Source organism: Aspergillus alliaceus (genome assembly GCF_009176365.1).
Source record: "Aspergillus alliaceus strain CBS 536.65 unplaced genomic scaffold BDW43scaffold_63, whole genome shotgun sequence".
In the NCBI taxonomy this organism is placed as follows: domain Eukaryota; kingdom Fungi; phylum Ascomycota; class Eurotiomycetes; order Eurotiales; family Aspergillaceae; genus Aspergillus; species Aspergillus alliaceus.
In genome coordinates this window covers 194,566-214,825 of record NW_022474746.1, presented here as the reverse complement: position 1 = coordinate 214,825, position 20,260 = coordinate 194,566, and the positions used below count along the sequence as shown (strand labels likewise).

General features: G+C 48.4%; 8 protein-coding genes across 8 annotated transcripts; 5 read left to right on the top strand and 3 right to left on the bottom strand.

The window, feature by feature from the left end:
* Positions 1-23: 23 nt before the first annotated feature.
* BDW43DRAFT_215332 (uncharacterized protein) lies at positions 24-2,083 on the top strand. Its single transcript, XM_032039317.1, has 2 exons — positions 24-466; positions 525-2,083. Exons 1-2 carry the CDS (start codon positions 294-296, stop codon positions 1,999-2,001), a joined length of 1,650 nt encoding a protein of 549 aa, XP_031895444.1. The 5' UTR covers positions 24-293; the 3' UTR covers positions 2,002-2,083.
* A 495-nt stretch (positions 2,084-2,578) lies between these two features.
* Positions 2,579-2,909, bottom strand: BDW43DRAFT_315823 (translation machinery-associated protein 7; the record flags this gene model as incomplete). The annotated part of the gene is made up of 3 exons (XM_032048150.1): positions 2,579-2,673; positions 2,740-2,829; positions 2,888-2,909. 3 exons carry the CDS (start codon positions 2,907-2,909, stop codon positions 2,579-2,581), a joined length of 207 nt encoding a protein of 68 aa, XP_031895443.1.
* Positions 2,910-3,055: 146 nt separating this feature from the next.
* BDW43DRAFT_291028 (putative serine/threonine protein kinase (Prp4)) lies at positions 3,056-6,133 on the top strand. Its single transcript, XM_032043564.1, has 4 exons — positions 3,056-3,362; positions 3,448-4,225; positions 4,275-4,495; positions 4,569-6,133. The coding sequence occupies exons 2-4, from the start codon at positions 3,531-3,533 to the stop codon at positions 6,026-6,028; spliced, it is 2,376 nt and encodes a 791-aa protein (XP_031895442.1). The 5' UTR covers positions 3,056-3,362; positions 3,448-3,530; the 3' UTR covers positions 6,029-6,133.
* A 15-nt stretch (positions 6,134-6,148) lies between these two features.
* Positions 6,149-7,269, top strand: BDW43DRAFT_291023 (uncharacterized protein). The gene has a single exon (XM_032043563.1). It carries the CDS (start codon positions 6,874-6,876, stop codon positions 7,111-7,113), a length of 240 nt encoding a protein of 79 aa, XP_031895441.1. The 5' UTR covers positions 6,149-6,873; the 3' UTR covers positions 7,114-7,269.
* A 4,015-nt stretch (positions 7,270-11,284) lies between these two features.
* On the top strand, positions 11,285-12,636 carry BDW43DRAFT_315821 (serine/threonine-protein kinase; the record flags this gene model as incomplete). Its single annotated transcript, XM_032048149.1, has 2 exons — positions 11,285-11,912; positions 12,008-12,636. 2 exons carry the CDS (start codon positions 11,285-11,287, stop codon positions 12,634-12,636), a joined length of 1,257 nt encoding a protein of 418 aa, XP_031895440.1.
* A 1,591-nt stretch (positions 12,637-14,227) lies between these two features.
* On the bottom strand, positions 14,228-16,903 carry BDW43DRAFT_303819 (3-oxoacyl-reductase; the record flags this gene model as incomplete). The annotated part of the gene is made up of 6 exons (XM_032045483.1): positions 14,228-14,609; positions 14,694-14,845; positions 14,906-15,093; positions 15,281-15,455; positions 15,820-16,494; positions 16,562-16,903. The coding sequence occupies 6 exons, from the start codon at positions 16,901-16,903 to the stop codon at positions 14,228-14,230; spliced, it is 1,914 nt and encodes a 637-aa protein (XP_031895439.1).
* Positions 16,904-17,649: 746 nt separating this feature from the next.
* BDW43DRAFT_215183 (hemolysin III family protein) lies at positions 17,650-19,132 on the bottom strand. The gene has a single exon (XM_032039316.1). It carries the CDS (start codon positions 18,872-18,874, stop codon positions 17,933-17,935), a length of 942 nt encoding a protein of 313 aa, XP_031895438.1. The 5' UTR covers positions 18,875-19,132; the 3' UTR covers positions 17,650-17,932.
* A 93-nt stretch (positions 19,133-19,225) lies between these two features.
* BDW43DRAFT_315817 (uncharacterized protein) lies at positions 19,226-20,231 on the top strand (the record flags this gene model as incomplete). The annotated part of the gene is made up of 2 exons (XM_032048148.1): positions 19,226-19,326; positions 19,382-20,231. 2 exons carry the CDS (start codon positions 19,226-19,228, stop codon positions 20,229-20,231), a joined length of 951 nt encoding a protein of 316 aa, XP_031895437.1.
* Positions 20,232-20,260: the final 29 nt, after the last annotated feature.

Here is a 20,260-nt window from a genome sequence, read left to right as displayed (position 1 = left end):
TTTTTTTTTTTTTTTTTTTTTTTTTTTTTTTTTTTTATTTCCTAATCGTTGGATGACATGCTGGCATGTCGTTGCAGGAATCTACCTTAAACCCAGTCTCTTCACTATCCGTGGTTTTCACTTCTTCATCCCTGAGTTTTCTTACCTTCTAATCTAATTCTCTACTCTTAATCTGTTGATTCTCAACCGAATCGAGGTATGTCATGGCGTCCTTATCTCGTAGGTTCACCGACTGATTATTCACCCCCTATCCCTAGCCGGAAGGGAGCTTGATCGCCGAGTTTCAGATCAAAATGTGGCTAAAGGTTTCATCGAATTTCCATCGGTCGAAGAAGCCGGTAATTGGAACTCCTACATTGGTCGGCAAGACCCTGGATGATAATGAATACCAGTCCTTTCCTCTTGTTTCTGGTGTGCAGAAAGAAAATGCCAAGTACAACTCAAAGACTTTACCCACCCCGCCGGCGTACGTACATACTCAGCCAGGAAGTAGCACAACGAATACGCTCTCTAACCCGTTCTAGGAATACCTCGGACTCGTCCTTTTCCGCGCGCCGGCCGCACACGGGTGGCATGCAAGATGCAATGGCCGACCACCGCCGTAAACCCTCTATCAGTTTGACGCAACGTTTTCCTCATGACCAAGATCATCGGAATACTAGTCTCTCAATCTCACCCCCCGACTCGCCGGATTTCCTTGGCCGTGGGCCCGTTAGTTTAGGCAGCTCTCGAGTCTCATCCATAGAGGATGATTTTGAACAGCACTTTGGGAAGCCGGAGAATACGTTCACCAGCCAGATTCCTGTTTTGCGGAAACACACAGATAGCCAACGAGAATCATCAGCGCCTGCGTTGATGCGCCCTGCTACCGGATGGGATACTTTATCTCGTGAACCGAATAATACAGATACCTTTGCGCAGGCCGCCCCTGGATGCTCGTTCGAAACCCACATATCCTCCGATTCTAGACCTTCGGAGTCTCGTGGTTCGGATGTTCGCAGTTGGGCCAAGGAGCAGAACAGAAAGCTCTCAGGAGCACGTAGCCGGCCAAGTGAAAGCGACATCTTTCTTCCGCCCAGTGCTCGGGTACCATGGAAAGGTGCCAGTGGACGATCTCCGATAGTGGAACCCGTCCAGGAAAATCCAAGAGCCAGGTCTGCGTCCCTTATGCAATTGTCGAGGAGTGCCAGTCGATTAAGGGGCCGAGAGAGTCCTTCGCCCAGTGAGGCATACCTTGGTATTGTGCCATCTGTCGTGACGACTATCACCGGTGGTGAAGCCAGCATAAAAAGTCCGGAGCAATATATGCCAAGCAAGGATACCCACCGAACAGGAGTGTTTGAGGACCCGACCCCTCCTGCGACTAGCGCAAGCAGACGTGCTCCGCCACGCGTCAATCTACCGGAGCCTGATTTCACCGATACTCTTGCGGACTTGAAACTCACCAACGAAAATGACCTGGGTTTGACTTCAAGCCGCTTCAGTGCAACTACTTACGAACCCACAGAAGCAGGCAGTTCAACTGCGACGGGAAGCCGGCGAGATAGTATCGACACTGCTTCCCAGTCTACCGACAATCTTCCCTCCATCATGTCCAGAAAGCGTCCCGTCCCCAGTGCGTCAGCCCCGGGAAAGAAACCAACGCGAAAACCTACCCCATCTCAAGCACCGGATCAAGCTACACCGTGTCCGCCAGAGCAACAAGCTCAAAGTCGCATCGAGATGTTAGAAGCACGTAGAGACTACCTCGCACGCCGCAAAGCAAACATCAATACGATGATCTACGAGTTGACGCAAGTCATTCAACCCAGTCCCATTGCTTACGATATAGCTGCCAGGGACGAGGTGAAGAAAACCGTCGCCAGCTTCAATAACGAGCTAGCTGATATCACTAAAGAGGAACATGAAATTGGCATGAAACTATTCCGGGCATGGAAGAAGCGTGATGAACAGCAGTGCTACAGTGGCAGCGGTCTATGGGTTAAACGAATAACCAGCTGAAGGGCGATTCACTAGGCCTTCTACATTCTTTTCCCGTACTTTATTTTTCCCCGCAGCTTCCTCATCAACAATTTTTTTTCCTTAGATCCTTTTTAATTTTGGTTGGGATTTTCTTTTCTTCCTCTCCCTTCTTGCGCTTAAGATTACGCTTTTGTCATTCAAGTCTATTGGTCAAGCCGTCCCCTTTCTAGCGTTGCATATACCCTGAATGAGCGTTGAAAACGAGATCCACATTTTATACATTTGTCTGATGATACCGACGTCGCACAAGCGGAGGGAGTTACTGTGCAATATCCTAGGGATATCAACAAGGCCATTTGCTTGGTTAGGAGCTCATCGCTTTGGTCGAAACTGATACTTGATCCTCTATCGAACCTGTGCTGAATCGGCAAAGGCGGTAGCATTGAACCCTTGACAGTGCTTCAATGGGGATGGAGGTGTAATGAATTGGAACACATATATCAGATATTGAAAATAGCGATGAGGCCCATTTGACAACCCCCACCTTTGCGCTCATGGCTCGTAGCTCGTTTTATATCGTGAAAATAGTGCAGTACCGTCCTCGAGACATTTGAATTTATTTCTTTCCTGACTTCTTGATGCCTTGCGCACCCGTGTTCAATGGACCCTTGCCCTTAGCCTTGTCCATCAGATCCTTCTTGGCCTTGGCCTCTGATTGTTAGGAAGTCGATCAGTATGGAATAGTAAGATGCCGGTAATAGAATTGGACAATCATACCGGCTCTCTGTCTCTCCTTGAAAGCAAGATCCTCGTCATCGAGTTCCTTCTTATCCTTCTTCGCAGCCTTCAAGGGCTTGACCTTGCCGCCTGGAGGTTCTGAGTTAATCGAATGTCGGTATATGCGAACAAGACACAGGTGACATACCTTCTCTGCTTTGGCCGCCCATTCTGTGATTTTTAAGATAGTACGAGGGGGATAAACCACGGTAGTAAATATGCAAGAAACAACGGGTGCTGATCAAATGTGGAAACAAAAAAGAGGAGGGGAAGAAAGAAATGAAAAAAAAAAAAAAAAGGAAAAATTGATTGCACGAAACACTTGCTTATCTTGTCTGCGGGGTGGCACTAGTGCTGCATTGGGTTAGGCGGGAAATCTCCTCCCTTGACACCGCCTTTCACCAACTTCTTGATAAAGTGAACATCTCTCGTGTCATCTCAATCTATCATCCGGATATTGTGCCGTTCGGCTTTGTTTTCTCCCTCTCTCTTACTCTCTCTATTCCACCCCGGTTTGATATTACTATCCCACCATTGACAAAAGAATTTCGCTTCCGGGGGAAACCTTATGTTCAGTTCGAGACGGTAGTCATAGTTGGCAAGGGTCGTGGCATCTCTAGCCGGTTGGACTTTCTCAATACACTCTCCCCTAAACCCATCATCGGAAGCAATTTTGCTAACCGAAGACCATTATAACTGTCTTTAAAGCTGCTCTGAAGGCCGGTCGTTTTACCTACAAATCACCTCTGGTCTTTCTTGGTATACATCAAGTGAAGAGAACCTGTTGCGTCATGGCTTCACGCAGGTCGAGGTCTCCATCGACCCCTTCTGAGGGTGAGATCATCGAATCAGGTTCAGAGACGAAGGCAACTACGTCGCAACTTCCTCTTAATGGCAACAGCGTTGACCGTCCCACCAGAGCCAGTATATCACCGGCGTCCAGATCTCCAGCATCTCTAAGCAGCAGATCGCCTCGCCGCCGAAGATCGAGAACGAGATCGCGTTCCCGGTCCCGCTCTCCCTACCGAAGCTATAGAGGCCATAAGCGTCGACTTGATGATGAATATGATGATCGACGATTCCGTCCCGATTCTTCGCGACGCGTCGGATATCCATACGATGACCGTTACTACGATCGTGGTTCCTCGCACAGACGGCCCAGACCCTACCACGACTATGATCGCGAAGAGGATTATGGTGGTGGTCTTAGATATAGCGATGACTATGATCGACGTCGGGATAAGCGCCCTCGTACTCGAAGCCGAACACCTCCGTACCGCGAAATCCGGAAGCCTAAGCAATACTCGGGCGACGAGTGGGAAGCTAGTATGGTCTCCAGGGATGCTAGAAGAGGGTCGTCTACTGAACAGTTAGTGAGCGAACGAGGGCAAACACCCGTCGCTCGAGATTCTAAAGGTGATGCTGAAACTCGAACGATTCAGGTGCAGCAAGGTTCTGAAGATGCCTTGTCGCTTACCGAAGAAAGGTACGTTTTCTAGATATACATCCAGATCATGCCGTACTGACTGTGTTAGCACAAACGCAACGGCGCAAAACGTCCCGGCAGAGCCTCAACCGGCCGAACCGATTGACGAAGCAGCTCAAATGGAAGCTCGTCGGAAACGGCGTGAAGCTATCAGAGCTAAGTATAGAGGACAAGCCACGCCTTTACGTTTACAGGCACTCCATATTGCAGGTGATAGGGAATCATCTACACCTAATAGCGAGCCAATTGCATCAAATAATACAGCGTCAGGTATGTGGATGAGATCCTGCTTTTAACTGGAAGGCCCTTATTCAATTGAGCTAATATGATATCTTCTTTACAGAATCCCAGCCGTCGGCTTCTCAGACGCCAAATGACAGCACTGGAGAGATGTTTTCCGACTTCAAAATCGGCAGCGACGCTGATTTGTTTAACGACAGAGCATCCATGGATGGAACTGATAAAGATGAACCTTCTGCAGCAGACTATGACCCAACCCTGGACATGAAAGCCGAGCGGGAAAAGCATACAAGTGTAGATGTTTCTGCTGCGTCCTACGATGAAACACAAACCACCAAACAAGATGTCTTAATTCCTGATGCTGCACCAGTGCAACAGGAACAGCCCAAAGCGAAGGATCCATACGATATGTTCGCAGAGGATGATGATGACATGTTTGCCGAAGAAACACAGGATACAGCACAACCAGCGCATGCTTCAGCCATGCCGGCGGTACCTCAGCCTCAAGAACTTGATATCAGTATGATGGACAACTGGGACGATCCTGAAGGATACTACAATGTGCGGCTTGGTGAGTTGATCAACGGACGGTATCATGTGCAGCAGAACCTTGGAAAAGGGATGTTCTCATCGGTAGTTCGCGCAACCGACTCGAAAACCGGTAGGCTGGTTGCCGTCAAGATCATTCGACAAAACGATACCATGAAGAAGGCGGGCATGAAAGAAATTGGCATTTTGGAGCAGCTTCGCGAAGCCGATCCCGATGATAAAAAGCACATCATTAAATTCGACCGCCACTTCGACCACAAGGGGCATCTCTGCATGGTTTTTGAGAATCTCAGCATGAACCTACGTGAGGTTTTAAAGAAGTTTGGACGAGATATTGGTCTGAATTTAAAAGCGATCCGGGCGTATGCACAGCAGATCTTCCTCGGGCTGAGTCTCCTCCGGAAGTGTAACATTCTCCACGCGGACTTGAAACCCGACAATCTGCTGGTGAACGAACAGCGAAATATCCTTAAGGTGTGCGATTTGGGCTCTGCCTCCCCTGCTACCGACAACGAGATTACCCCATACCTTGTGAGTCGATTTTACCGAGCCCCCGAGATCATCCTAGGGATTCCCTACGATCACGCCATTGATGTGTGGTCTATTGGTTGCACGCTGTTTGAGTTGTACACGGGCAAAATCCTGTTTACGGGGAGGAACAACAATCAGATGCTACGGTCGATCATGGAATGCCGGGGCAAATACCCACCCAAGCTTCTACGACGGGGGTCGCTGACCCACATGCATTTTGATGGCATGCTGAATTTCCACAGCACGGAAGAAGACAAGATCACTGGGCGACTGGTCACGCGGGTGGTTGACTTCAAGAAGCCCACCCGGGATCTGAAAACGAGGCTGATGGGCAAAGGTACCCGCGGGATGACGGACAGCGAGGCCAAGGAGCTGACCCTGTTTGTGGATCTGTTGGATCGCTGTTTGAGTCTCAACCCGGAGAAGCGGTGCACGCCGGCTGAGGCTCTGAAGCATCCGTTCATTGCGCGGCCGAAGACATAGTTCGTTGCCAGGAGCGGAGCCTCACTTCAACCATTTTGTATATAGTATAATGTCATCGTAGAAATATCTGTCTACTTAGTCCAACGAGAGAATATACCACCGCTCCCCCGTTCCCTTTATTTTGTATTTTGTATTTTTATTTTTTATTTTTTATTTTGAAGTTGCCACTGACAGGGGGGGGGCAACTCGGATGTTGTGGAAGTATTCCAGACCACTCAAGTGGCAAACATCGGTTATCTGACTCACTAGATGATGTAAAAGGCCATCCCCCGACCTAGGTTCATGATAGTATCTGACCAAGGGAGTGATGATCATCTGGTTGCTGTTATCGTCATTGTTATGATGGAGAGAGTGTGCTGTACACTTATTTCGTAGGTAAGGATCTGGAGTGAATATCCGGTAATGATTAGTACCGTAATAGTACCGTAGGGCAGGGTTATATCAAATGCCTCAATCAAATCATATCATCCCCTCGATTCCATACCTCTCATCTCAGCGCAACGAGGAAAACAGGGGGTGTACTACGGAGAAAAAAGGAATAAGGAATCAATCAATCCCCATCCATGGAATCATGATGTCAATAACAATCCATTCAGGGTAACATCCATGTTACACGTCTTATCCCTTGAATCTGTTCTCATATCAAAATAATAATGATCAGGTACATACTGTACGACGAGGGACGAAGGAGAAGCGGCGGGCTATCACTGCATGTATGGCTTCATCATCCCTCTCTTAGTATATCATTCTATGAGTGTCGGCTTTTTGTCCACTACTCTATCTGTAGCCAGTTGGACTATACGTCAGAAGGATAAGCGACTGCTTTTTCTGCAGATGTGTCAGACATGAATGCAGGATTGCGACAATCTTTTATGTTTGTTATTATTATCCACTGTTTATCTATTTGTCTATCTGTCTGTACCCTGTCTATCTTCGCCTCTCCCCCTTGCGGAGAGACCATTGACCCTTCCTTGATTAGGATTAAGACTGCTCTAATGGAGATGTTGTTCGTTGCACTGAAACTGGATCTGGGGTGCAGAATGCAAGTCAGCGATGAAGATCGTAATCTTAAAGGGATTGGTTGATGCGTCACTTTTGATGGGGCGATTGCTTTTTTTATATTAGATATGTTGAGTAGGATTTTCTAGGAAATTTAAATTTTTCTTTTGGTGTTGGGGTTCCGTTTATTATTAGTATCGATCGCATTTTTTAGTGGTATGGGTAGATAATGGGGGGTTTGGGTCCCCGTTACTAAGTATGGTATGTCGAACCCGAGAACCCACTACTACTAGTCCTTTACTACCGTCTCTCGGCAGTGGACTGTATATGTAGGGGCATTGTCAACAGAGCTGAGCCAATGAAGAATTCTCCGAATTGTCCATTAGTGCCAACAGGGATTACATCCTTCCCCGTAGTTTTTGAATTTTCAGATCCTACGACTGCGTCTGGATAGGAACCATGTGAGATCGAGGCGTGGCAGATCATTGAGTATGGTATGGCAGGAATGATATGTCATCTTTGGTTGGGCTTAATGATCAGATTATGATGGAATTTTAGTCTCTAGACTACGCATGTTAGTTTAAAATTTTTTTTTTTTTTTTTTTTTCCTTTTCTCATGGGTAAGGCTGCTGTCGTTCACAGCTGTAGCCTGGAATATTATCTCATTCCATTTGCTTTCTCATAGATCGAAGCAAAGTGCGTGTGCTTTCCCTGGTCCGTGCAGAAGACTGGAAACACGGGACGCCTTACTTTGTAATGATGCATGGCGCTGGATCTCAACCGGCCAATGACGGCTTTCTGGGAACTTGGGACTTTCGGACAGCAAACGTGGCAGGCAGAGCGGCCAATCAGCTGTCGCTGGGGCTGTCACTCGATGTTCTCGAAGCGCATGAACCTCTGGGTCGTCATTGGTTGGGTGGACTTGCCTCACTTTAACCCCGTTCCACGCTTTTTGTTTTTTCGCTTTGCCATGGTCCGTGTTGCTGTTGCTGTTGCTGTTGCTGTTGTTGTTGTTGTGGTGGTGGTGTGTGTGTGTGTACCTTGTACAGTACACCTACTAAACATTTGAGTTGTTTTCTCCCTAATTTCTAGGTCGACGGGGCATTAATTATCAAGGTATAAGGTTTTTGATGAGGTTTTCTCCCCCACCTTCAGGTTGATGAGAAGCGGTGTGGATGTGTTGTGTCTACTGAGATTTGAACTTCCTACAACTGATTCAATTTGGGTGGAGTCGTGGAATTTGAATGTTCCACCGTCACCGTCAAACTGTAGCAAGGTGACTTTTGACTTGTTTGGAAAGAGAGAGGGAAGGAGTGCTGGTGCCTCTCAGCTCCATGACGACAAGGCCTACTCAGCATCCTATCTCTGATCCATGCTGGCAGCACTACCGTTTCGGGGTGATTACAGATCATTAGTCCAACGTTCCCCCTGACCAACCATCAGCGAACCATCAGCGATTCAGGATGGCCGGCTCTGTCGTCGCCCCGGGGGTTGATAGGTGGGATAGGGTGGAAAGAGTTGTTGTGTTTGAGGCTATCGATCAATCTCCAGAGTCTAGATGGAAGTATCCATCTTGAGCAACTTACTTCCTGTAGTGGAGCCATGAGAGATGAGCTGGCAATCTGGTTTCTTTTCATTTACCCCCCGCTCTCTATTTACCCTTTTGTTTTTGGGCCCATGCTTCGGAAGACAGACTACCGGGAGAGAAAGGGTTGGACTCGCTTGACCAGCTGTCGACCCTATTGTAGGCGTGGTACCCATCTGGAAGGGGGTTTTTTTACTTCAGGTCGCACATAGAATGACCTTCTTTGGGTCGGTCAGTGAGGCAAAGACAATTCCTCCAATTTCATCAATAGAGCCCCTGGGCGGTGGGTCAAGCTCAGCGCCCCTCCCAGCCTCATTGTCATTTCTCACTATGACCACCGGTTCCGTGAACAGAGTTTCTTGGGTTTGTCCCCATGAAATCATGAATTATCCCGAAAAGGGGGTTGGGGGGAATAAGGAAGAGCCGAGAAGAAAGGAGGGGGGAAGCCTCCTCATCAGATCGAAATCTCGACCATCATTGCTTTCCTCCAAAAAAAGTAAAAACTCTCTAGCGTTGGAGGAAAAGAGAGGAAGAAATTGCCGCCTGGAAACTCAGGTTCCAATCAGGACCTCCCAGGCGGATTAATCTTCCATCCCTCTTCCGGGTTTGCGCTCAGACCAGAAGAGACAGTGGGGCTAAATCTTGAGTCCTGTCACACTGGCATTTCCCACACCGCCTCCTTCTACCTGAAGGCCTGACGAAAAGAAGGGGAAAAAACCACCCCACCTTAGTAGTCACTAAACCAAAACAGGTAAAGACCGCCCTCTCCTACGTAAAGACTCCCCCAGGCAGCAAATCAGACCGGGGCGTAGCTCCTCTTTTCTCGACAGCTCGACCGCAGTCGATCCATAAGCAGGCGTCAAAGTACAGCCACTGGAGCCACTAGGCGGCATTACTTAGCATCGTTTGCCTTGCCCATTTTTCCCCTTTCTGCCACTTGCCTTGTGACCGTCAAAAGGCAATAATAGAGGATCACACCAATGAAGTTCCCTCCGTCCTCCACCCACAGGGATGTACATATATGTACATATATGTATATTGGACGGAAAGTCCTGTGTGGTTTGACTCAGATAACGAAGAAAAGGTTCTTGCACTTTCACTCAGCAGGAAAATAAATATAAATACATATATCAATCTCATGGTGTTGCTTCAGTCTCTGTCTCCCTTATTTCTTTTTTCGTTCAGAAAAGAAAAAAAATTCATTTAAATTTATTTAAATTCAATTTATATATTACTACTCATGACGATGATGATGTTGTCTGAGTCAGGTCTGGGTCTGGAGAGAGATACAGTTCGGCGAGATTTGGTTCGATACTAGTGAGCCATGGAAGGGTTGGAAGGGCCCCGGCCTTGTCATTACAGTTACGGTGGAGTTCCCCTCTTTTCCCTATTTGTACTTGCTCACTAGTCTAAGCATCATACATTGGGTGGGTCCCCAATCACATCGCTTGCATGCTTAACATGTAACGGAGAAGTTACATAAAAGGGGGCAAGGGATCGTGGGTTTCCAATCTTCTGATTCGACGAGCTATTCTTGATGGAGGTGGATTGACGCTGAGGCAATTTACGGTGGCCACTTTTTGTTCCATCGGATGACCCCACAAGTGGTGACTCTGTCTCTCCTTATCCTCTCTCTGTCTTGCTGACTTATTCGCCTGTTTTTTTTTTTTATTATTTAAATTATTTATTTTTCAAAATATAAAATAAAATAATAAATAAATAATCCAAAATTAATTATTCCTTCCTAGAAAAACTGTTTTATTTTATTTTAATTTCCTTTCTTATTGTCCATTGCTTATTATTTTATGAGATTATTATATCTCTCTCCTTATCATCGATTCTTATACTATACTTTACTCTCCCACCCGTTTCTCTCCTCTCTCTCTCTCTCTCCCTCCTTCGGCCTCTCCCGCTTCCTTCCCTCTATATCACCGTTTTAATTCGTTTCTTTTTTTAATTCGTGACTCTGTGTGCTTGCCTTTTGCGTTTTGGTCTTTGTTTCCGTGTTCTCTGATTAATCCCGGACCCCCCTCTCAACCCCCCATATCAACCGTCCATCAGTTCTGCAACAATAATATATCCGGTCGGTACCTCGCGGCTACATTATATTATTATATCTATATCCTCTCTGGCCACTGCCACTGCTACTGCTACTACTACCACTACTACCAACCTCCCAGTTACTGGACTTCCCTCTGGATTTTGGATTTGGTTTTAAGTCTCTGGGCTGTGCAACACATCCTGAACGTTGCCACAACTACCGGAGTCTACTTACTGCAACTCTCTGCCAAAGAAAAAAAAATAGAATTCTCTGTGATCAAGATCTACACACAAGTTGGATCACACCTTCGCCACTTGGATTTCCCCATAGGACCTGCATTATTCTTTCCGTTGACAGACGTCTCCATTCCCTTCATGGATCCTTAAGGCGACATCTCTCCGTGTTCCGTGTGCTATATAGATGCTGGTTTTGGATGTTTATAAACCCTGTTCCACTGGATTATAAAAGAAAAGGACCATTGGACTCAAAAAAGGATTATCTCGACATTTTACCCCTTGCCTCCAGCTCTCTCTCTCTTCCTCCCGGACGGAGAGTTCTCTCGTTCTGGTCTACTTGGATCCACTTTGATCATTCCTGTCACTGTCTATCTACCCCTTATCTTCCCGCCCTCATGCTTGCTCCATCTCCTCCGTTGAGCATGTACCCTCCAATGCTCCCTACCCCTCCGCCATCTCCGCCCATCACCCGCTGTTATGCTCCGGAAGATCGTTTGGGACTACTCCTCGCCAACCGGCTGGAGCTGATTGGAGTCCTGGGAGTAGGTGCTTACGGAGTCGTCTACACGGCTGTTGACATCCATACCAATGTGATGTATGCTGTCAAGGCCCTCAACAAAGCCGGATTGGATCCCCGCCAGCTCAAGTTTCAGCAGCGGGAGATCAAATTGCACCATATGGCCAGTCAACACCCCAATGTGGTTTCCTTGGTTCGCATTATGGATTCCGTCGACTGCACCTACGTAGTCATTGAGTTCTGCCCCGAAGGTGACCTGTTCTCTAGTATCACGGAGAAAGGCAACTTTGTGCACAATGACCCCTTGGTCAAGCGGGTTTTCCTTCAAATTCTGGATGCCGTTCAATTTTGCCATTCCATAGGGATCTACCACCGGGATCTGAAGCCGGAGAACATCCTGGTGACCGACCAGGGGTTGACCGTCAAACTAGCTGACTTTGGACTGGCGACTACGGATCCCTGCACGTCGGATTTCGGTTGCGGGTCGACCTTCTACATGTCACCAGGTACGCCAACCATCCCTTCCCCTTCCCTCTCCCCTGCTTGAAAGCTTTCTCCCTCGCCTGAGATCAGTGGCTAACGAGATGCCAATGACGTAAAGAATGCCAGCAACCCAATCCCCGCCCCATGTCATGGTATGAATCCGCTCCCAATGATGTCTGGAGTCTGGGCGTGATCTTGGTCAACCTGACCTGTGGCCGCAACCCATGGAAGCGTGCCTCCCCTGAGGACTCTACATTCCGGGCCTACCTGAAGGACCCCTACTTCCTCAAAACCATCTTGCCGTTGACCGATGAGATGATTTGTATCTTAAGCCGCATCTTTGAGTGCGACCCAAGAAAGAGGATCACGATCCCGGAACTGCGCGCCATGATTCTGGAATGTACACAATTTACCATACCTCCATGGGGTGCCCCCATGCCGGTCGGCTTTGTCCATAACCCGCAGGTCCCCTTGCACATCCCCACGGACGTCTTCGACTCGCAGTCCTCGGTTTCTTCTGGCTCCTCCCATTACTCTGACTCGCTGCAGTCTGCTGTGTCGGACGCGTCCTCGTTCACCGAGGGCTACCCCGACGTAGACAGCGTCGAGTCCATGTCTTCGGTGGGACTGGACTGTGAGGCCGATTGCAAGAACGTTTTCCCGCAAACGGACTCGATTACGTGCGGGGACTTCACGGAGCCGCTGGTGATTCCCTTCCCACCATCAATCCCCGTCCCCGTCTGCTAATCGTGGCCGGACGACTTTCCCAATAATTTTTTACGCAGGTTTATGATTTGACGGCAATATCTTTCAATAACCCAGGGGATACATCTACACATTCCTTCGAATCCTGTCTGGGTTACATCGCCTTGCATTTTTGAAGCGACAAGTGTGTATTATTTCCACGGCGCAGAAAGCCTCGGAGAACAGGTTTTTTCTTTTGAACATATGCCTTAATTTCTTTCGTTTGGACCCCTTCCTGGATTTGTGGACAATACCCGTATGACTGCCCACTGGATCTTTGGCCGGTGCGCAGGAGTTGCCTTCTTGGACAGGTTTCCGCCAACTCGCTCCGCGAGATTAGTTGGGTATCGGAAACGTGGAATCTGTTTTATTAATAATATGTTTTTCTTTTTATGTCTCGCTGGGTGGAATTTGTGGGCATTTATGATACACTTGCTGTTTACGATGGTTGTTTGGCGTTTCCCTCCCCCTTGGTCCTCCTCGTTGTTTGTCCTCTTACCTTGGCATTGAAAGAAGAAAAGAAAATACCCCCGGATCAAGACAGCATTGCATCACTTTTATGTTTGGACGGAGTTTGTGGGTGGAAGTTCGGATATTTTTGGTTACCCTTTCATCACTCTTTTTTTCCTTTCCGATGATACCTGAGGGCCGGGGAGCCATCACTCTCCGCTCTTGAACTTTTGTTTTCCTATCTTTTTCTGATCTATTTTTTTTTCGATCTATTGGTACATAGTTTTTGGTCTGTTGGATCCATGTCCGGACGCAGATCTGTTCGGTTCCTCCGATGGAGGTTTGAGATAGTCATACGAGACTCAGTTCCTCCCAGGCCGTCCGAGGACAGGCCGATGGGCAGAACTCAAGTACTCAAGTGAAGCGTCCATACGGTGCTATAAATAGAGATTTCACGACCGCAATCTCTAATCTTTTGTTTCTCTAAGCCTACCTGACTATCCTATCTTTTTTTCCTATCTTTTCCTCTTCTTTTCCTCGCTTTCCACCTGAGTATCAAACCTGAAATCAGGTGTCTGCCATTATGCAGCAATCTTAGACCTCTGTTTCTTTGCCTGCTTTGATCCCCCCTCCCGCTAGACGGAGCCAATTTCCATGTCACAGTGGTATGACTCCAGGGCGCCAAATGCAAATTGGCAAATTAACTTGCATGGCATGGTGTGCTGGCCTCCGTGGGCGAGCGATGATGCGTTATCTGTTCCAGCCCTAGTTTCACTGTGGGCCCGGCGCTTACAGACAGACGATAGTTGAAACAGAGATTGTTTGGACCAAGAATACCCTGGTCCTTTGATGACTGGGATCTTTCCAGCGGCAATTTTTTCTTTTTTCTTTTTTTTCAATCAGACGCGTCTAACGTACCCGTGTTGAGGCACAGGATTAGTTTATATATGTATGTATATATGATTCCTTATACCGGTGTATTATTATCATATTGTCCTCAGCGTCGTGGTGATCTATCTTCTACTCACCCGCAGCGAACAACCTACCGCCATATCCATCGGAGTCGATTAAAGCTGAAAGCACATTCATTGGTTCATGTTCATGAGATAAGTATGTGACTACAAGATACTAATCGGTTCTGTCCCTACATATTCCTTCCCCCAGTAACCCGGATCGTTTCCCCAGTCACATACGAAAACAAGGGACTGGCAACGGCCAAGACAGATTTTGCCGCCTCTTCTGGCGTAGCACCTCGTCCCAACGGGATATCCGGATACGCCTGCTTCTGCTCGCCATTGCCAGCTTTCCGCGCATCCAACTGCTTTCCCGGAATTCCCAGTGCCACCTTGGTCCCATCCGGCGTGGTGATAAACGCACCGTCCTCCTTGGCTGCCGTCAGACGGGTTTGCACAAAGCCAAAGGCCACCGTGTTCGCCCGGACGCCGTATGCGGGGCCCCATTCTTTGGCGATGGTCTTGGTGAGTCCAACCAACCCGGCTTTGGCGAGGGCGTAGTTCGCCTGGCCGCTGCAATTGTTTATTTTTTATCAGTAAAAAGAAGAGAGAGAGAGAGAAAGAAAAGAAGAAAGAAAGAAGATTAAAAAAACATACGCATTCCCATGAATCCCACTCGTACTACTAATATTAATAATAACTCGGGGTTCCCCATCCTTGACGCGGAAGTACTTGGCCGCAGCGCGGACCAACTTGAAGGGCGCTGTATTGTGAACCGCCAACATGGTATCCCATTGTTTATCCGTGATCTAGACCCTCATCAGCATATAAATAAATAAAAAATAAAAAAAAAGGAGAAATAAACAAACCTTATGGATCACTCCATCCCATGTAAACCCCGCATTATTCACAATAACATGAATCTTTCCATTTCCAAACTCCGCCGCCTTCCTCACCAACTCCTCAATATACTTGTCGTCAAGTATATCCCCCGTCACAGCGAGCGCCCGATTCGGCGCCACCGCATTGATTGCATTCGCCGTATTCGTAGCCTTTCCTGTATATTATTCCCTTACTTAGTCCACTGACCTATACTTGTGCCATGTCCAATAAACATAGTTATATATACTCGATACCATCGACGTGTATATATATAGATGTATGTACGTAGAAGTCATAGAGGAAGGGGGAAAGGTGAGGTTGTTGGGGGGCCAGGAGAAGAAGAAGAAGAGGGATATATATACTGGCATCAATATCAGCAATTACGACCTTGGCGCCTTCATTAGCGAATAGTCTGGCGGTTTCGGCGCCGATGCCCTGGCCGCCGCCGGTGATGATTGCGACTTGGTTAGCGAGGAGGCCGTGGGGGTAGTTGAGGTGGGAGGTGAGTTGGTTGAGGCGGTGGGCCATTTTGGATGTCTATATTCTTCTTTTTTTTTTTGATGGATGGATTGAATGGTGGGGTTGGTCTTGAGGGGATCGATGGGTGTATTTATGTATACTGGTGAGGGGGAGAATGTAGGGAGGTTCTTTATGCATACAGAGTTAATGAGGACGGCTACGTTACCGAGGCCCGTTGTGCAACCGAGAAGCCGTGCCGGGGTTGCGATTTGTATGTACCACGTATGTGTATGGGATGTAGAATATATCGAGGTTAATTAAATTGGTATCTTGGGTGAAGTGTGAAGAATGAATAAATAGATAAATACAGGAAGTGGTTTTTGGAGTTTCCGGGGCTGGGTTAGGTGCAAGTGCATCCCATCTGTTCGAGATATGCTTCTACCGTCCCTTCGTATCCCTGGATGATTTGCTGTAGCCAGCTACCCTCTAGATCTGCGTGACTGAACATGACGATTGTCTCCTTCAATGATGTTACTACCTCCTTGCACTGTTGTAGTCGGCTGCGGATGAGCACCCGGCGCACTCGTCGCATCTCGTCGGGGGCCAGTTCATACTCGCCATACCCGACGCCATCGGTACTTGTAGCGCATTGGTAGGAAATCCAGTAGTCGAAGAGTTGCAGAGCCAGCCCTACCGTCGTCACGCAGAGTAGCACGTGCGTGTTGTCCTTGTGGCAGCTGCGGCATTGGAAAAACCCTCGACACACTGACAGGGCCGCTTTCACGGTCTGCAGACCCTGGTCGAATCGCATATGGATTGCGTCTGTCGCCATATGTTGTAGACGATTTGCGTGAAACTCGATCGTCTCGCAACAGTCGCATACGGGTTGTAATATATTAGGGATATGTACGGCAAGTGGAAAGCTCGTCAGTCCTTTGGTGATAAACTCTTTCTGGAGGAATGTCGGCGACATGGAAGCCGCATGCGTCAGATCGGGTAGCGGGTCTCTATACGACGCTATGTAGTCCGCCGGAGGTTCACCCAATAGCATGCATGTGTTGGCTGTACTGGTTTGACTTAGAGGACTGTCTGTGAGATGCTGGCTAGGTTCTCGCGTCTGTATCCAACAGAACTTAGTTCGGTTTTCACAACAACGGCAATAACGAAGAAGGGGAGACACAAACCTCATTCCCACTTTTATCTAACTCTTGATCTGTGCTAGGTAAGTCGGTGGCCTGGAGAGATCTATGTTTCGACTCGGTGCCTCTCCCTGGAGCACGCATTGCTGTTGTCTCCTGAAGCTGTCCTAGTTTCCTCAATGTAGCGCGGTTTTTGCTGCCCTTCGGTTTACCAGACCGGTTGGCGATCCGGTACCGACACTGCAACCCATGCCGGTTACAACGGATGCACGTATTCTTTCCCCCTAGATTGCATTTGACCTTTGATTGTCGACAATTCTCGCAAGCGGCCCGGAGTTTGGGGCCGTCCCCACCATTACCCGGGGATTTGCCAGGTTCTGCAAACATTTGTAGCCTGATCGAGAGGGTGGGATTTCACGGTAGAGATATACGCCGGTAGACCAATCAATAGAGGGCTGCGGACCGTTGGCTGACAGTACAAATATCAGAAGATATTCCGTAATAGGCCGTTCAGCCGGAAAAAGCAGCAGTAACCGTGACAATATCAGACAAATATCGTCTAAGCGCTGCTATATATCCCAAGGGGCTTGGTAGAGTCCATATTCGTATCAGGATTTTTGAACCGACGGGAACCGCATATGAAGTCAGCCGTTGTGAAACCTGGCGACTTCATCTGATCCACACTCGCATGGAGATGCCAACAACCGTGATGGCTGGCGCTCGCAGTGGTCCAAATGACCCCCAAATCTTACTTATCCGAAAAGGCAAATGCCAGATGCTTGGCTGCCACCAATCGATCCTAATAGGAGACTGTCAGCGAGAACCACTTAGCTCTGCGCTCCAGGCGTAAAGCCTGGCAGCAAACTCAGGTGCAACACTGTGGGCAGAAGGCTGTGGGGCCATGAGGCCAAATAAGTTTACCCATCGAAACAGTCTTTTCTAGAGCGAAGCACTCCTGTCTGACGTAGCATCCAATGGTGAAAAGCTTTTACTGTTGAGCAAGTGCTCAGCGGTATGCAGGCCAGCACACCATGTGAGCTGTAAATTGAGCACAAATGCATCTCTATTAGCCCTGTCCATATTTAAAAAGGCCGGTGAGTGAGCGGTGAACATCCACGGTATCGTGGGAAAACCTGTCGTCGTGCCAGTGCCCTTTTTCTCAAAACTTCCCCCTTTTTTTAATTCCTGTCCTCAAAAGCTATCCCTTTCCCTCTCGCTCGCTTTCACTTCCTTGGGAAGACAAAAGCTGCTGTACTAGTCAGCAAGGGGGTGGGTTAGACACATCTCGTATTTGCATGCCAGCAGTCAGCATCACATCACATCCATATATTACGTCGGATTGGATTATTGCTACATGGTTGACTGTAACCTCTCGTTGCTCGTGTGATCTTGTGGTTGCCTCGGCGAATCACACTCTCAGTTGGAAGAGCAGCTCTCTACAATCCCACTGTGTCTGTAGTCAAATGCCCTCAGTAGCCCCGTCAGATGAGCCACAGCGGCACATACCACTAGCACATGAAAGATCTGATGCGAACTGCCCCATAGATCGAACTGGCCCGGTCGCAGACGTTCGGGGACCCGAGTGGCATAGATCCCGGCTCCTAGGATATAGAGGAATCCCTGGAGTAGCAGCCACCCGAGCCCTATCTGGCGCGTCATCTGTTCAAGACCATACATATGTAGCCCATGGATGACGGGAAACACCGCTGATAGGCCCATGCTGACAAACATAGCGGCGCGGAATGGCCGCCACCGGGGAGTCCGAAACCGGGGCAGGACAGAAACAAAGATACAACCAATCCCAATGGTGCAGATCATTGTCCAATATAGCCGTTGCAGATCTGGCTCACAATAGAACCCATAGTATACACTAGGGACAAAACTGCCCACAATCAGAGCTACGATACCAGCATAATCCAGAGTATTTCCTATGCGAGCAACAGTCGGAGAATGATTCGATATGGTATGGTACGTCGCGGACATCCCCAAGCAAATAGCAGCTCCTGCGAAAAAGCAAGCGAAGCTGATGATATCAGCCTTGGTAGCTGTCTCATACCGAGGTGAGAGAGCCCGATGAAGCAAGACTGCCGCGGGGACAGCCAGTAACGATGGTAATAGATGCGTGTATATATTAACCGTTTCATTGTGTATATATGTTAACGATTGGAAGGAGACCAGGTAAGAGAACGAGGCCGGTCGATATCCACTATGGATGTGATGGTTGTCGCGCTGCCAATGGGGCAAGTCATCCCAGTGCAAAAGTTTCTTGAGGATCTGAGGCGATTGTTCCATGACCGCAGGCATACCGGTCTTTGACTCCTGAGGCTTCTCAGTGGGGCGACGTTGACGACTCGGCATATTTCACATGCAGGATGCAGAAATGACGGATAAATCAGATTCTAGACAAGAGAGAGAGAGAGAGAGAGAGAGAGACAGTCAAGTCCACAATTCCGGTACAAAAGAGAGCAAGGGAAATAGACGACACGCCGCCAGCTAGATTTCAGAAAAAGATACTGGATTGTTGTGGGTTGAAATTCAGTCAACGTTGGGATGGAAAGAAGATTGATCTATGGGTATATTTAAATAAATGGAGCCCGTTGGGGAAGACTGAACAAACCGAGCAAACAGCCCGCCGGTCTTTCCCGCATTGTGCATGTGGAATGGAATTCAATTGGATTCAAAGTGGATTCGCAATTCAATCCCCACAACATGTCACATCGCTCCCACCCGAAGAAGTGGTCTGGAAGCCGCTTGAAGCCCATCGCGGACTCTCTGGAAGCGGTGGGTTTTGTATCCAAAGGCGATCGCAAGTATGATGGCAGTATCCACCGTGGCACGTGGGGACCTCGGGCTGACCTTTCGCAGATTATTAGATCATAAAGCCCAGAATGACTACTTTTCCCAAATTGTTGAACGATATATGGGTTTCTGTGCCCGCCATTCCGAAGACTTAGACGCCGCGTGGTTATCTCTCCCGACCAGTGCATCAGGCGATGCCACGAAGAACCCCCCGGCCGTTCTTCCCCGTACGAAAGAAAAGCAACCCGCCACAAACAGCCCATCGGCATCCGCAGAACTATCCACCCTTCTTCTTTCCCTCCGCAAGCTTCGTGAAGCGATCCTAGCAACCGCATCCACAATACCTGTCTCATTCTCCCAACGCGTCCATGTCTTCTCCGTCAGGATATCTATCCAAGCCAAGCATCCTCCGTCGTACTTCCCTTCTCTTCGCTACCTACTTGAGAAACTACACTCCCCTTCTCATCCATTGCCGGATTCGGAGTTGAAAGATCTCACCTCGTATCTAATCCTCGACTACGCCTGTCGACAGGATGATCTGATTGCAGCTTTTGAGCTGCGCGCGCAGGTGCGCCGCAAACATGCGTTTCAGTCGCACACAGTCGACCGTGTGTTAACAGCCCTGGCGCATGACAATTGGGTCGTATTCTGGCAGGTTCGAAAAGAAGTGGATTCCTCCATTCGGGCGTTGATGAATTGGGCTGAAGATCGAGTTCGAAGACACGCACTCAAGGCCGTCGGTAGTGCCTACCTCAACGTTGGGATGCAATGGATCACCGAAGGTTGCACTGGAGACAAGTCCTGGACATGGGATAAACTAGTAGAGACGGAGAAGCTTGGTTGGCAGAGAGAGGGTGACAAGATCATCATCCGTAAACCAAAACCCAGGCCACAAACCGTTCCTGTATCAAAGTAAGGGAAATGCGTAATGACTGTCTATAACGA